The sequence below is a fragment of the Emydura macquarii genome, unplaced genomic scaffold (genome assembly GCF_026122565.2).
Source record: "Emydura macquarii macquarii isolate MOO-44397 ecotype Brisbane River unplaced genomic scaffold, CSIRO-AGI_Emac_v2 contig_1253, whole genome shotgun sequence".
Lineage (NCBI taxonomy): Eukaryota > Metazoa > Chordata > Testudines > Chelidae > Emydura > Emydura macquarii.
In genome coordinates this window covers 23,322,159-23,337,077 of record NW_027131390.1, presented here as the reverse complement: position 1 = coordinate 23,337,077, position 14,919 = coordinate 23,322,159, and the positions used below count along the sequence as shown (strand labels likewise).

Below are 14,919 nucleotides of genomic sequence, written 5' to 3'. Positions count from 1 at the left end.
TAATTACTAAGTGAATGAGAATATTTATATAGTCAAGATCTGTAGCATGTCAGACTCCCACTACTTACAGCGTCATCCTCCTGCTCAGAGTTTGCCATCTTGGCAGCAGCTTCCATGGATGCCGCCACACAAGCAGCACTTTCATTCTGTGTAAGGTAAACAGAAAACTTTAAGGAAGAGCAGAACCCTAGGAAACAAACTGCAGTTAACAAGGGTTCCTTGCTGTCCACTTAGAGCAGCAACAACTTCTCTAGATCCTCTCCACTGACCTGAAAAAACTCTATTCTCTGGGAAGAGAAGGCCACTGGCATCTCATTTTAACAGCGGCAGCTAATGTCTCTTCTGGACTAAGTTTCAATTGACTAGGGAAAGTTACTCCCTACAAAACACTTCATGCACTGCACAGAATTGGCAGGCAGTTCCTTATAGGGTGGGTGGAACTCTGAGGGAAATCTAGGAAGGGCAATATGGGAGAGTCGTACACAAAATGTGGCTTTTAAGTTTCAGCAGGAAGTCTATATTAAAAGTAACTTGCCAAGAACCATTTAACAACCACACTCCTGAGCAGAGGGCTTATTTAGCAGGGCTATGAAGAAAACACTGCCTAGCAGAGCGGCAGCATATCACTGAGTTCCTCTCAGTAGGAAGTTCATTTGGCACATGGATCGTCCCATTCCCAAGATCAGTTCTTACCTGCAACTGGACTATCACTTGCTGCAGATTACGAATCACTTCTATGTTCTCTTTGAGCTCCTGATCCTCCAGAGTCTCTACCAGCTTCTGCAGATCAAGTTTGCACCTGAAAAATTCAGACATGCAATTGAATCCACAGGTGTTACTTGGCAATTGTATGTCAGACTGCTCAATAGATAAAAGTATTGCCAACATACTGTTCCAAAATCCATCTGTCTGCAGGGATGGTGATTAAATGCAGAGCCAATCAATGAAATGAACAGTGTATGAAACTGGATGGGACTTACGCAGCATGCTGCCAGAGTTCCTCTAGTTTGGTATTCATCTTTTCATTTTCTTGTTCTGTCTAAGAAAAGTCAATTAGATACTGAATGTTAGAAGGGAAGGCAGGAAACAGTTACCGTCTTTGTAGCAATAGCTGCTTCATCATTCTGTACTGAGTCACAATATGAGTCACTTTAACAGGTTTCTGCATAATCAGGGGAAGGTTTATTCCCTTGAAGTGCAAGGAAGTCATAAGTCTGGACTTTTCTCCAAAGCCAACAAAAGAGGTTTTGGCAAAAGTGGTCATGCAAGGCACATTTTGACTTATTTAACCTTTAAATCCCAAAGTTTGGTAACACAACCATTGCAGGCAAATGGACTCAAAATGGACAAGCCATACAGAGCCACAATGACTGATGGGAGAATTTGGAAGAGATAGAAAAGTTGGTATTCAGTATTGTATTCCTGTGGGTAACACATTTTCAAAGCAAAGTGAGACATTCCAATCCTAGTGCATTTGAGTCAAAGCCTGTAGGCTTCAGAACCAGATGCACCTTGTAGCCAAATGTCATATTGTTACTAGATATTTAACATGCTCCCTTCAAATTCAACTTTAGTCCTCCAGAGCCAGGTGTTTCTGAATACCATTAGAATGCTGTTAGTAGTCCGTGTCGAACAGGTAGGAAAGAGTCATATGTAACAAAGTTCTTCATATAGAATTTTGAGCCTTACCAGAATGATTCTCTCCAACATCTGGGCTGTTTGACCAGCTGCCTCACTCAGACCTCTGCTCAGCTTTTCATTTTCCTCCATAAGGGACTGGTTCTTCTCCATGAGGGACTGCAGATTCTCAGATGGCTCCGTACTAATTTAGACAAGTATTTATTATTTTAATGCCAATGAGGTATTTACTGTGAAAGACTAACAATATCCTGAATGAACTTTATTGAATTAGGGTTAATACCTTTGGGAAACATTGTATTGGAAATGCAAATGTTTGTGTACTATTATGAGATTGTATGGAACTTCTTTAGCAGAAAGACAAGATTACTGCAATCTCTGGAAGATATGAGGAAATTCAAAGGTCTTGGAAAAACACATTTGAAGTGGATTTCCTTAGGAAGTGCCTTGAGGTGAAAGGAATGCAAGTTCTGCTCCTCTAAAGCCAACTTTTTGAAGACACACCCTGGGGAGAGACATCCATTGTATACTAATTACCTGCTTCTGGAAATTCCAAATCAAAGACCCATGGATCTTATAAAGGAGTGGCCTAAACTTGTTATAAGGATGCTTGCTCTGAGCTGAAACAGTGATGAACTAGTAACTACAAGGAAGTACCGAGGACAGGGTGTTGGAAGACTGCTCTTGCCAGAATCCAGTTAGGCTAGTCTACACTACACAAGTAGGTCGATGGAAGTTTACATTGACCTAGTTGTGCACATGCCTACACTTTAAAAAAAAAAAAAAAAAAAAAAAAAAAGTTTCACAGTGTTGTAAACACCCTGTTATGCTGACATAGTAACACCACTTCCCCAAATGGCATAGAGCCACAGTCTATGTGCTTAGGTCAATGCAGTGCAAGTGTAGACAGTGAGTTACTTACGTTGACCCTGACTGTCCTCCAGCAGCTGTCCCACAATGCTCCATGCTGACCACTCTGGTCACCAGTATGAACTCCTCTGCCCACTAGTCACTGAGACCTAGGAGCCCCCCTTCTTCAAAGCCCCACAAATTCCTTTTCCTGACCACTTGGGTTGGCGAGCACATTTATCCTCAACAGTGCAGAGCTGTTAACTGCTCAGCTGACCATGCCAGCTGCTTGCTTCAGACACCCTCCTACCTAGTAGACAGGAGACATTGGATCTCCTGGGCCTGTGAGGAGAAGAGGCTGTGTAGGCATTGCTACGGACAAGCCATAGAAATATCGACATCCACAAGCAAAGTACTCAGGGGTTCAGAAGGAGTATGACAGGAACCAGCAGCAATGCTGAATGACAGCCAAGAAGCTGTGGCAGGCATAGCAGAAGGCCAGGAAGACCAATAATCAACCCAGTGCCAAGCCACAGACCTGCTGCTTTTATGAAAAGCTGCATGACATACTCAGCAGAGATCACACCACTACTTCCAGCAGCACTGTGGATACCTCTAAGAAGCCCAATTCACAGGCCTCTATTGTGAACAGTGAGGAGGTGGTGACGGTGGAGGATGAGGAAGAGGAGGAGTACAGGGGACAGGCGACCAGGGGAAATCAAGCTACGCAGCAAGCCAGGACTGCTTTTTGATTCCACCACAGTCCAGCCAGTCGACCATGAGTGAACCTGATACAGGGGAAGGAACCTCAGGTAAGCATGTAGATAAACGGTCAATTACAAGGCATCCCCTTCAGAGTGATGGCATCCTTAAGAAGCAAGACACATATTTTGTCTTTTCATTAATATACTTGTGATAGAAGCAGTAGTGATACAACCAAAAAAGACAGTTGCTATCTGTTGTTCATTCCCCTCTAGAGTTAGACGGGGAACCACGTAGAGCAGTTTATGTACACAAGGATGGCCCTTGAATCCTCCTGGGAGATCCTCATTAAGTATTCGGTCAAATGTTTCCAGGGAAGGCTGCCTTATCTCTTCCTCCACAGTAGGACATTTTCCCATGCACTCAGCGATAACTTCAGCAGACACTATTACAGTACAGAGGCTTGCAGCATACGGACCTGGGTGGCTTCGAGACACAAGTACCTGTGTTCTCTGCCTTTGCTACCCTCAGGTGTGAGATGACAGCTAAAATCACCACTGCCTGTGGAAAACGGTGCCAGTGTTCAGTGCCATTGTTTTATACTACTAGAATAACTCAATGGAGAAATTCCCTTCTCATTTCCCCACCCTCCAGTAGGCCATACTCACCATGGCTGGTGCTACGGCTGGCACCATGCACAAGCAATCTCAGGCAGAAGTGAGAATGTAGTCCTTAAAACTTTAGGGGAAAAAGGGGACTGAGCATCTGAAGTTTCGCTTTTTGTAGCGAATATGCTGATAATAGTACCTCTGTGGCAGGCTTCAAGGTGTCCTCCTCCTTGTGGAATGCTTGAGCCAGATAAGGAGGAGAAAGGAGGATTTGGGATGACATGTTCAATGAGATCCCGCAAGCCAGTACTGCATCATCAGACTAGGCGCACAGGGCCTGAGGGGTTGAACATTGTGGGCATTCCGGAGAAGGAAAGAGTGAAGAGGAGAAAGATCCCAGGATCCAAACAGGAAAAGGAGAAGTTGATGCTCCAGGACATACTGGGGTTTCTCAGACAGCAAAACATAAATGTTGCAGATTCTGTTGGACCTGCAGGTTTGACAATCCCATGCTCTCCTCCCTCTGCAGCCCATTAAGAACTCAATATTGGGTCCTCATTATGCACTACTGCCCCCAACACTCCATGTTGCATCAGGGGCTGCTGCTCTGTCCGCTCCATGCAAGGGAACATTAATGACAATCACAGCTTCACATACACTGACCTGTGAAAGCCACAGCTGGTGCATGTGTAGCTGAATGAACATGTTTTTTTCCCTTCAGACATTCTGTTCTCTCTTTAATGTATTTGTTTTAAAAGTGCACAATATTTTTTGCACTGATTTTCTTACATAATAAAATTATTTAGAACATAATTAATCTTTATTAGTTCACAGCATATGCTGCCGAGTGCTCAGCCATTCTGAAAACAGCGTCGCACAACTCATAGGATCATTGACAAACAAAATTAATATGTACCTTGACCATGTTATATTCTTACATGTACAGCAACCACCATGCAATTCTTAGCATGCCTCAAAAGAACAGTGTAGAGCATACTACAACACCACATGCTACTCTGGCTCTCTGTTAAAAATGGTCTTTCAAAACATCCCTAAGCCGTATAGCTTTGCACTGAGCTCTTCTAATAGCCCATGCATCCGGCTGTTCAAATTCAGCCGACAGCCGCTCCACCTTTTACCTCCATCCTGGTGGAAACTTTTCCCACTTTGCTTCACATATTATGCAGGACACAGCAGGCAGCTATAACCAGTAGGATACTTTTCTCACTGAGGTCCAATCCAGCGACCCTTCAAACAATCCAAAGCACATGCAGCTGTCATTCTGCACCTGCTGACCTGGTAGATGAATCATTCCTTGGTGCTGTCAAGCTAGCCAGGGAACAGCTTCATGAGCCAGGGAAGCAATGGGTACCCTGGACCCACAGGATCACGATTGGCATTTGAACAGTCCCAATGGTAGCCCATCAGTCGGGAAAGAAAGTCCCTGCTTGTAGCTTTCTGAACAGTACTGTGTACTTAATGCAAACATCATGCACCTTCCCTGACCAGCATACAAGGATGTCAGTGAAGCATCCCTGGTGATCTGCCATCGCTTGCTTAACCATAGAAAAGTAGCCCTTTCTGTTGATGAACTCGGTGTCAAGGTGGTCTGTTGCCAAAATAGGAATGTTTGTCCCATCTATTGCTCCACTGCAGTTTGGGAAGCTTATTGCTGCAAATCCATACACTATGTCCTGCACATAGCCCAGAATCACAATCCTGCATAGCAGGAGGCAATTAATGGCTCTGCACACTTGCATTACAACGGCACCTGCAATGGATTTCCCCAACTCCAAATTGATTCCTGACTGACTGGTAGCAGTCCGGCATAGCAAGTTTCCCTAATGTGATTGCCACTAACTTCTCCAAAGTCAGCAAAGTTCATTTTGGTATCCCTGTGCTGGAGGACTGGGGTGAACTCAGTGCACAGATCCAGGAATGGGGCCTTGTACATCTGAAAAATCAGCAGCCACTGCTGGTCATCTCAAACCCACATTACAATGTGATCCCACCAGGCAGTGCTTTTTCCCTAGACCCAGAAACAGCGCTCCACCAGCTGCAGCTGCTCCATGACCACTACCAACAACCTTGAACTGGTTCTCACTATGTCACACAGCAATCTATCCTCCAAGGAATTGTCACATTCCCATTCATTTGGTTCTTCTTATGGCTCTGCAAATACTTCAGAATCACATACCCTATGCTTGCAACACTCAGGACAATAGTGCAGAGTAGTGCAGGCTCCATGCTTTTGTCAGAAACGGCAGACAGTGAGGAGGGTTATGCAGATTTTTGACAAAAGTCACCACAATTATGGGATACAGATAGTATTATTGGAGACAATTGCAAACTGGGAAGTTGACCCTATGCTCCCAGTCACTCCTGCGGGACTTGTTATAGCCACATCATGCATTGCCAAAACTTTCCAAAAGACAGCATGCTGGATGATGGCGAGTTGCACAATGGGTTACCTACCAAAGAGCACTGCACTCTGCATCAATACAAGCACTCGTGAGTATGCACACTGCCAACACAAGGAGCCAAGTATGCACGCACATATGCGATCTAGTAACTGTGGCAGCTGTATGCCAACATAACTTGAGTCAACGTAAGTTTATAGCACAGACATGGCCTTAGGGCTTTTGGAAAGCTTATTAACATATGTGTAGATTCTTTTATTGTTTTTAATAGGTTTTCTTTGTAATGCTTTTTATCTTAAGAATAAAGTAGGCTTGCTTAGAAAAAACTGTATAATGACATATCTGCAGCAATCATTCTGTTATCAGTCTCTGAAGAGAAAGCAAACAGATCTGTTTAGGCAGACTGTCTTTGCTGGGAAATAAAGAATGAAGGCAGGGAACTGTAAAACCTGGAAATACCCTGTTCAGAAGGAAAAGACACACGTCTCCACCCGAGAGAGGCAACCGAGAGAGCAGCGCTCTCTCTCTCTGGGGAGCTGGACACTAGAGGGTGGAAGCCCTTGCTGAAACTGAGGGAAGATACAGTGCAGTTGCTCTGAATTGTGACAAGAGGGAGAAAGAGCCGTCAGCCAGCGGGGGGACCGGCAGCTCCCTGCCCCTGCGGGCGGGGGATAAAGGGGACCTGGAGCTCCCTGCCACCATGGGCGGCCAAGGCTCCCAGCTAGAAGAGGTCACGGCTTCCATGCATTTTTGTTTGTTGCCTGTGACCTCTCCCCCCTTTTTTTTTTTTTTTTTTTTAAACTAAAAATAACCATGACAAAATTTTAACCTTAACTATAGTGCACAAGACCAATTACGCTCAAAGTTAAACACTTACTAAATCACAAAGGTAAGTGAATACTGTTTAGATAGCATCACTATGGCTGGTGTTAAATCCAGAAATGGCAGTCATTCAGTAGGTGCACCTTCCAGAATAGACCCATACACATATCATTTCCACTCTGGATTTGCTAGTGTTTGCTTTTTAAGCTAGAGAGGAAACAAAGTCAGTTGATCACAGTGTTTGTTAGCAGCCTCTTGGAAGGCTTCTATTTAACTACTAAAATGTTACCAATGTTGACCAAGTTCCTCCCTCTGCCTCTACTATAGCTAGACTATTGCATTCTTACAGAGGGTACTGCTGCACATGGAAATGAAACATTGGTGCAATTAAATTTAGTGAGTGTGACAAAGGAGTGAAAAAGAGGACTTGCCAGATACTTGAGTGGCAAGTTATTTCCTCACTTAGCACCAAGTGCAGTCTAGTGCCTCAGTACAACAGGAGATCTAGTCTCAGCCGAGAGGAAAAGAAAAATCAAGGCCACTAGTCACATTAAGAGTTATCAGTCTACAGTTCTCACCTGATAGACACCGGGAGCGTCCCTCCATGGGCCTGCAACAATAAGACCTTCAGCTGTTGTACCTAGAGGGAAACAAACAGTTACCCAACTTTGAATCTAACTCCTCTATAGTAAACAGCCCAGCACACACTGATCTCTAAGAAAAAGCTGAAGCTGCAGAAATTAACATTAATGACTAAGAGGGAGCTCTTCTCCCTCTCAGTCAATGCTGCACCAATGCTCTAGTGTTATCTGATGGTACAGTCTGCCTTTCATATGATACACAAAATAGAGCTATCATGAGCACATCATTGAGGAGCTACTGGCGTTCTTGTAGGGGCAATAGGGTGCAGCATTAGCTTTTATGTCTTAGCCAAACTAGAATTTGATTAACTAGATTTGTCTGCAACTGATTGCATGTGGACCTTCTTCACTTCCCATCCTAAGTTTGTGCAGCATAGCTGTATAGTGTTAGCTAGATGTCCTGTTTCACTCCAGAGATGTCACTCCCACCAAAGCACAGCCATTTCTTATTGTGTGTCCAGTGCACAACTCATGTGAAATGTAAATTGTGATTGACATCAACCCATGACCATGACTGGAACGTGAGCTTTAATGCCCACCTGAAAGTGGGAGAAAAGAAATGTTCCAATTCCAGCACACTTACAGTGGAGAATGTCAAATAGCATGTGGCATTAAAGAAGAGGCCACTGCATACAGACAAAAACATTTAAGGATTTTCTTTAACATGACCCATAGCTAAGTGAGTTCAGGGTCTATTTCTCTTTGCTGCAATGAGAATTTTCTCACTTTTGCTATGCACAACAATGCCTTCCAGCCCCCAATTAAAGGAGAGAAGTGTCCAGTACCTGCTGCTTTAGATGATTTAGCTCAGCTGCCTGAGGATCAATGTTGATTATCGGTTTGTTTTTTATTTTTCTCGCCCTGTCAGCATAGCGCAAAGTGTTTAGAGTTTCTTCTAGGTTGGAATCTGCTGGGCTCACACAGGCAATCATGAGAGTGTGGCTATTACCACCCAAGGAATCTAAATAGAAGCAGAATGGGACAGGGCATTAATGCTTTGAGACCGTGAAAATGACCTAGTGGGTTAGTGATGGGAAATAGATGTTAGAGCACATTATGCCCGTAAAACACAATAGCCAACACAGACAAGAGAGTTGGATTGATATGCTATTGATGTAGTACCCAATAGCTGATTTCTCCCATTACAGGCAACACTGGTAAGAAAAGCAATTTTCCATGTTACAACTAGTAAGAGCCCTGCTGAAATCAGTCACCCCTGTCTACTTTCTTCCTGTTCCCCGAGAAGCGAAAAACACTTTTCACATTTCAAACCTGCTATTTTGCCTCCTGTTTCTGCTCCAAATGCTAGTGGTTTGGCATCACAAGCCCCTGACGAGATTCTCATGTCAAGCATTTACACAATTCCCTGTATCAATTTGTCAGGTACACTTACTTCTGCTCACACCAGTTTCCCTGGAAGCAGAAATTTCATGGATATTCTTGATAGCCCAACATCAGATCAGACTTCATTCTCCTTCAATTTGAAGAAATATTTGATGATCTGAACAAATGTACTTTCCCTTAGCACTGAACTGCCCACCATGGCTTATTACCTTTGCACCCAGAGCATGTATTATCCAGCTTTGTGCCATAAGTCTCCTGAGACAGGCACCAATGGCCCTACTCAACCCAGCTGGGTTTCTTACTAAGAATATATGGCACCTTATAGTCCATGTTTTGAAAGATATAAAATACCATGGGAAAAAATGGGTATATATAGCAGGTTATTGCACTGTGAAAAGGAAGACTGAAAAACTAAATTCAGTAAGTTGAGCTATTTCTTTTTCATTCCCAGACTAAAGTGTCAGTAAAATTAAGTTAAGACTAAGATTCCATATCAGTACTTTTCGGTAAATGACAACATTCCTGTAATGAGTTTATGCCAAAAACAAGAATTATAAACTCAGAAAATTCAGAGTTAGGGTTAAACTTAAGAAATTCAAAACACACGAAGGTATAAATGTTCTGTTAAGGGGGACACAATCTTTTAGCGCTGCCCTGTACCAACGGTGCAGTAACCAGTCAGTTATGATTCTTTAATACTAGTGATTGTATCTCAGATTAGAGTAATGTATTTTTAAAAGGCAGTTTCTCATGTTTTTTCCCTTCTGATGTCACTACAGGGCAGAGTTAGCGTTGTTTGCCTCCCTAATCCCAAAGCAATTGCACTTGAAGTTAAGGCAACAAAAATACAGAGAAGGCTTAAAGGTCATGCATATGAAGAACAAAGTACAAACAATACATTTATATCTGGTCAGTAGGAACAGAACACACTTAGACCAAGGATTACACAGCTTGACATATTTTGTTATATATTTATTTTTGACTAGAGACTAGAACTGCTATGGGTCTGTCTCTTACCTTGCAACAGCCGTGTTAACTTGGAGTCTCTGTAAGGGACAAAACCGCTCTTTTTATTTTCATCACCAAGAGCACTGATTACATTCCCCAGGCATAGGAGGCCTCTGTTAATGTTGATTCCTACACACAAACAAACCCCAAAGTGAGTAAGAGCTAAACCAAACAGAAGTTTGATTTACTATTGTTTATGTCCTATACTTGCCAACGAAGACCACAAAATGTAGAAAATGAAGGAAGATTTAGTCCTTGTAGAAAAGCCCCAATCCCCAGAAGGAAATCCCTGAACCCTATGCCTTCTTCCCACAGGTTTGCATAAGAGGTTTAATGCAGAAGGATATGATCATGGTTACAGTACAGATATGCTGTGTGGAGCTATATGAAGCATAGCAGGTTAATAACCTTCAGTGTTATTCTAGCGAGGGTGGCAGAGGAACTCTTCTTTAAAGACCTGCTCTTTGCTCCAACTGCAAACGCAAGCCAAAACAGGGTAAGAACAGGTTAAAGATTATTTAGATAAGTTAGATGTATTCAAGTCAGCAAGGCCTAACGAAAGTCATCCTAGGGTTTTTAAGGGTACTAACGCAATCTCTAAACCATTAGCAATCATCTTTGGCAATTCTTGGAGGATGGGTGAGATGCCAGCGGACTGAAGAAGGGCAAACATAGTACCTATCTTTCAAGAAGGAACCAAAAGAGACCCAGGGAATTATAGACCAGTCAGCCAAAACATGATACCTGGAAAGATACTGGAACAAATTATTAAACAATCAAATTGGAAGCATCTACAGGGTAACAAGAAATAGCCAGCAAGGATTTGTAAAGAACAAATCATGCCAAACCAACTTGATTTCCTTCTTTGACAGAGTTACTGGCTTAGGAGATTGGGGGGCGAGAGGGAGGAATGTGGCAGGGTAGATGCAATGTTCCTTTATTTTAGTCTGGCTTTTTGACAGTCCCACATGACATTCTCATAAGCAAACTGGGGAAATGGGGTCTAGATGAAGTTACCATAGGATGGGTGCACAACTGGTTAGAAGACTGTACTCAGAGTAGTTCTCATTGATTTGCTATCACAGGGGGAGGACATATCTAGTGGGATCTTGTAGGTGTCAGTTCTGGATTTGGTACTGCTCAGTATTTTCATTAATAACTTGGGTAATGGAGTAGAGATCATGTTTATTAAGTTTGCACATGACAGGTTGGTAGGGATGCAAGCACTTTGGAGAACAGGATTAGAATTTGAAGTGACCTCGACAAATTGCAGAATTGATCTGAAAATCAACAAGATGAAATTCAATAAAGACAAGTGGAAAATACTACACTTAGGAAGGGGGAAAAAAAACCACAGCTACAAAAGGGGGAATAACTGACTAAGCAATAGCATTGCAGAGAAGCATCTTAAGGCTATAGAGGATCACAAACTGAATATGAGCCAACAATGTGACGCAGTTGCAAAAAAAAAAAAAAAAAACACACAACCACCCCAATATCATTCTGAAGTGTATCAATAGGTGCGTCATGGGAGGTAGTTGTTCTGCTCTCCTCAGCACTGGTGAGGAGTCAGTTGGAGTACTGTGTCCAATTCTGGATGCCACACTTTATGAAAGATGTGGACAATCTGGAGAGAGTCCAGAGGAGAGAAAAAGGGATATAAGGTTTAGGAAATCTGACTATGAGGAAAGGTTAAAAAAACAGTTATATTTAGTCTTGAAAAAAGAAAACTAAGGAGAGACCTGATAACAGTCTTCAGATACATTAAAGACTGTGATAAAATGGATGGTGATCAATTGTTCTCCATGTCCACTGAAGGTAGGGCAAGAAGTAATGGGCTTAATCTGCAGCAAGGGAGATTTAGGTCAGATATTAGGAAACTGACTACACAGGATACTTAAATTCTGGAATAGGCTTCCAAAGGAAGTTGTGGAATCCTCCTCAATAGAGGTTAAGAACAGTTTGGACAAACACCTGTCAAGGATGGTCTAGATTTAGTCTAAATGCAGGGGACAGGACTTGATGACACACTGAAGTCTCTTCCAGCCCTATATTTCTAATTCAATGAACATCAGAGTCTCATCCTATTAGATTTGGGTATTTTTAAAAAAAAACTAGAGCCAAGGATGAACAGTATCTGCCCTTCTCACTTCCTACCCCATTATCAGAGTGCAGCAGATGTCTTATTTTAGGACAGTCAAAGGTTCGTAAAGAGCGTAGCAGGCAGTGATGTTTTAGCATATTGGACTGCTACCTTTGTATCTTAAATCCATTCTGTCCATGCTCATCAAGAGTCAATGCTCACATCAGCTACAGTGTGATGACTAAAGTGAAGACAAGGCACATTTTCCTTCCCCACATTTTGCTCCTTGAGCACAGGAATGTGGTAACTGACAATGTGCCTCAGACAAACGGCCCATCTAGTCCAGTACCCATCTCCGATGGCGGTCAGCAGCAGCAGCTTCAGCCGAAGAACCCTGTAGTGGGTAGTTATGGAATAACTTGCTCCCAGAGAAAGTTTCAGACTAAACTGTCACTAAAAAGAGGCTCATTTGGGCTCATGCCCAAAGATTGAGGGTTTATATTTCTTCCATATTTCTTGTTTATTTTTTAACGTTTACTATTATAATTCAAGATATTTTGTTATCCAAGTAAATGTCTAACCCTTTTTGGAATCCTGCTAAGCTAATGGCCTCAGCAATATCTTGTGGCAGCAATATCTCCTGCATTGTGTAAAAAGCTATGTATGAGTTTTGAATTGGCTGCCTTTGAATCTCATTAAAATGTCCTTTTGATTAAAGGGGAATTGAAGTTCCAAATCTACCTAGAAACCCAACTCCTCTTCAGTTCTAGCATGAATTCCTCCCAAGTTTCCCCTTCTGCTGCACCAACCCTAGGAATCTTGTTCAGATTTTAAAAAGTGGCTGCAAAAAAAGAACTGGTTGAATCCTCTAATGAATAAAAAGGAGAAAAAAAATGTTAAATGTGGTGCAGGGAGATGAGGGAGTAGGAGAGAAGAGAACAGAAAATATAGTTGTCTGTTTTTGCTGGATTCCTCGGAGAATTGCAATGGGAGATCAGACCTCAGCTGAAGGTATATGAATCCTTCAGAGAGCTTTTCTCCCAAAGCATTTTGTGCACTTGAGCTAAATAACTGGATAATACAGTGTTTGATAATCAGACCAAAATTCCCACCCCACCAATTGCATGTTTCAGTCACTTAGAATGCCATGATCCACCTAGTTCTTCAATCCTCAAAGTTCAGAAGACAAAGCCTGATATACTCCTGATATAAAAAAAGTCAAATAGAAAGCTTTACTAGAGACTGTTCAAGCTCTCCTTATACCTCATAACCCAGCAAAAACCCCAAGTATTTTTCCCTTTTATATGTCACCTTTAAAGGTCGGGATTTCAGAATGGTGTGCTATATTTTGTCCTTTCCAAGAATGTCAGATGTGAAGAGCACAAGTTTGCACTATTGAAGCAGTTTGAAGTTCTTGTGCTTACTTACCTTCCTTTAGTCTGTCTCCCTCGGCCTTGGTTTTCTTTTGCCTTTCAGAGCCAGCAAGATCTACAAGGTGTAGCTTGGAGCGAAAGCTGTTGTTCCTGCAGCAGACAGAAAAGTTACATTCCTGAACCACAATATGGTTAGAATGGGAGCAGCAGGCAGATTGAAAGGAAAGTCACATCAGAGCTGATCCAATGGGTTTAAGAGTGCATTTCACAACCAGTAATGGTTAAAAATGTTACCTTTTGATATACTTATGTATATTTCATAAGTATGAAATCCCAGACTGACAAGAGACAGGGTTGAATTAGAACTGTTACCTAAAGAGTTCTTTCTTTCTTACTTGTCACTTTTCTTTCTCTGTTCGATTGAAATGGTGAAGATTGCATGGGACCGTGAGGACTGAGAGTTCATAGCTGTAGAAGCCACGGTTCTGGAATTGTTTCCCTGCTCCAGACAGAGAACAGTATCTTGGGCGCAGACCACATCCCGTTCTGTTAATCCTACAATCTACACCAAAATGAAGAATCTCGTTTCATTTTCTTTCCCTGGCTCCCAATATTCAGAATTCAGTTACTACATCACAGATATGTTGTCTCACGCCAAGTCCCTACTTATATGCCTGTGTGACCACAACTAGCAAAGCAAAGAAATCAAAGAGAAACACTCATTTGCACTCTGTTGTAGTCTAACAGACTTTACAGAAAGATTAATTCTCAACAAGGGAACCAAACTTGGGCCAACTAAGAACTGTATTAACAGCTTAATTATAGTAGCTGCAGTAAAGTGTTAGTTACCTAATATTCACTCAAACCCTGATTTTATTTAATCAGTGCACTAAGAGCTTTAGCTAGCTGGGGTCTGAAATCTAGAACCTATCGAAGTTACCGTAGAGCAGGTTTGAGAATCACCAGACAATTTAGAAAAGAGTCAGCGTGCTTTTGTATCAGTGACTAGCATGAAGCATAGGAGAGTCAAACTGCAAGATCATGAACTGTGAAAGCTGGCGAGTCTGGATTTGACTAAAACATTTGATTCTGATCTGTGTCCATCTCTGTGGGAACACCACACCTTTATGCCTTCTTTGGGGTCCTCCCGAATGCTGATTTGCGAAGATCTTTCTCTAGATGGGGACAGCAGGTCTAGAATATCCTCATTGTAGATCTGAAGGTATTTGAACAGAAACTCAGAACAAATGATTCAGGCAGAAGTGGGCATGCAGCATGAGGAACAATACAGGGTTAGGCTGACACCATGCTAACTTTGCAACAGATTGCACACATCTTATTCACTAAGACGTGCGGACTTAACTTGGCCCCATTTCTGTGAGTTGGAGTTATGTTATCATTAGAGTTTATTTCCACATATTTGTCCCCTCT

General features: G+C 42.3%; 1 protein-coding gene across 4 annotated transcripts in view; it reads right to left on the bottom strand.

Annotated features, from left to right (window-relative positions):
* KIF4A (kinesin family member 4A) overlaps positions 1-14,919 on the bottom strand; it is a 36,354-nt gene that overhangs the window by 17,410 nt on the left and 4,025 nt on the right. For all 4 annotated transcript variants that reach the window (XM_067548353.1, XM_067548351.1, XM_067548349.1 and 1 more), the window contains 10 exons: positions 14,612-14,704; positions 13,884-14,050; positions 13,544-13,638; positions 10,042-10,161; positions 8,466-8,641; positions 7,618-7,679; positions 1,690-1,822; positions 981-1,039; positions 694-799; positions 69-146 (listed from right to left, as the gene is read on the bottom strand). In XM_067548353.1, the coding sequence (XP_067404454.1) occupies positions 69-146; positions 694-799; positions 981-1,039; positions 1,690-1,822; positions 7,618-7,679; positions 8,466-8,641; positions 10,042-10,161; positions 13,544-13,638; positions 13,884-14,050; positions 14,612-14,704 (1,089 nt within the window). The remainder of the gene's footprint in view (positions 1-68; positions 147-693; positions 800-980; positions 1,040-1,689; positions 1,823-7,617; positions 7,680-8,465; positions 8,642-10,041; positions 10,162-13,543; positions 13,639-13,883; positions 14,051-14,611; positions 14,705-14,919) is intronic.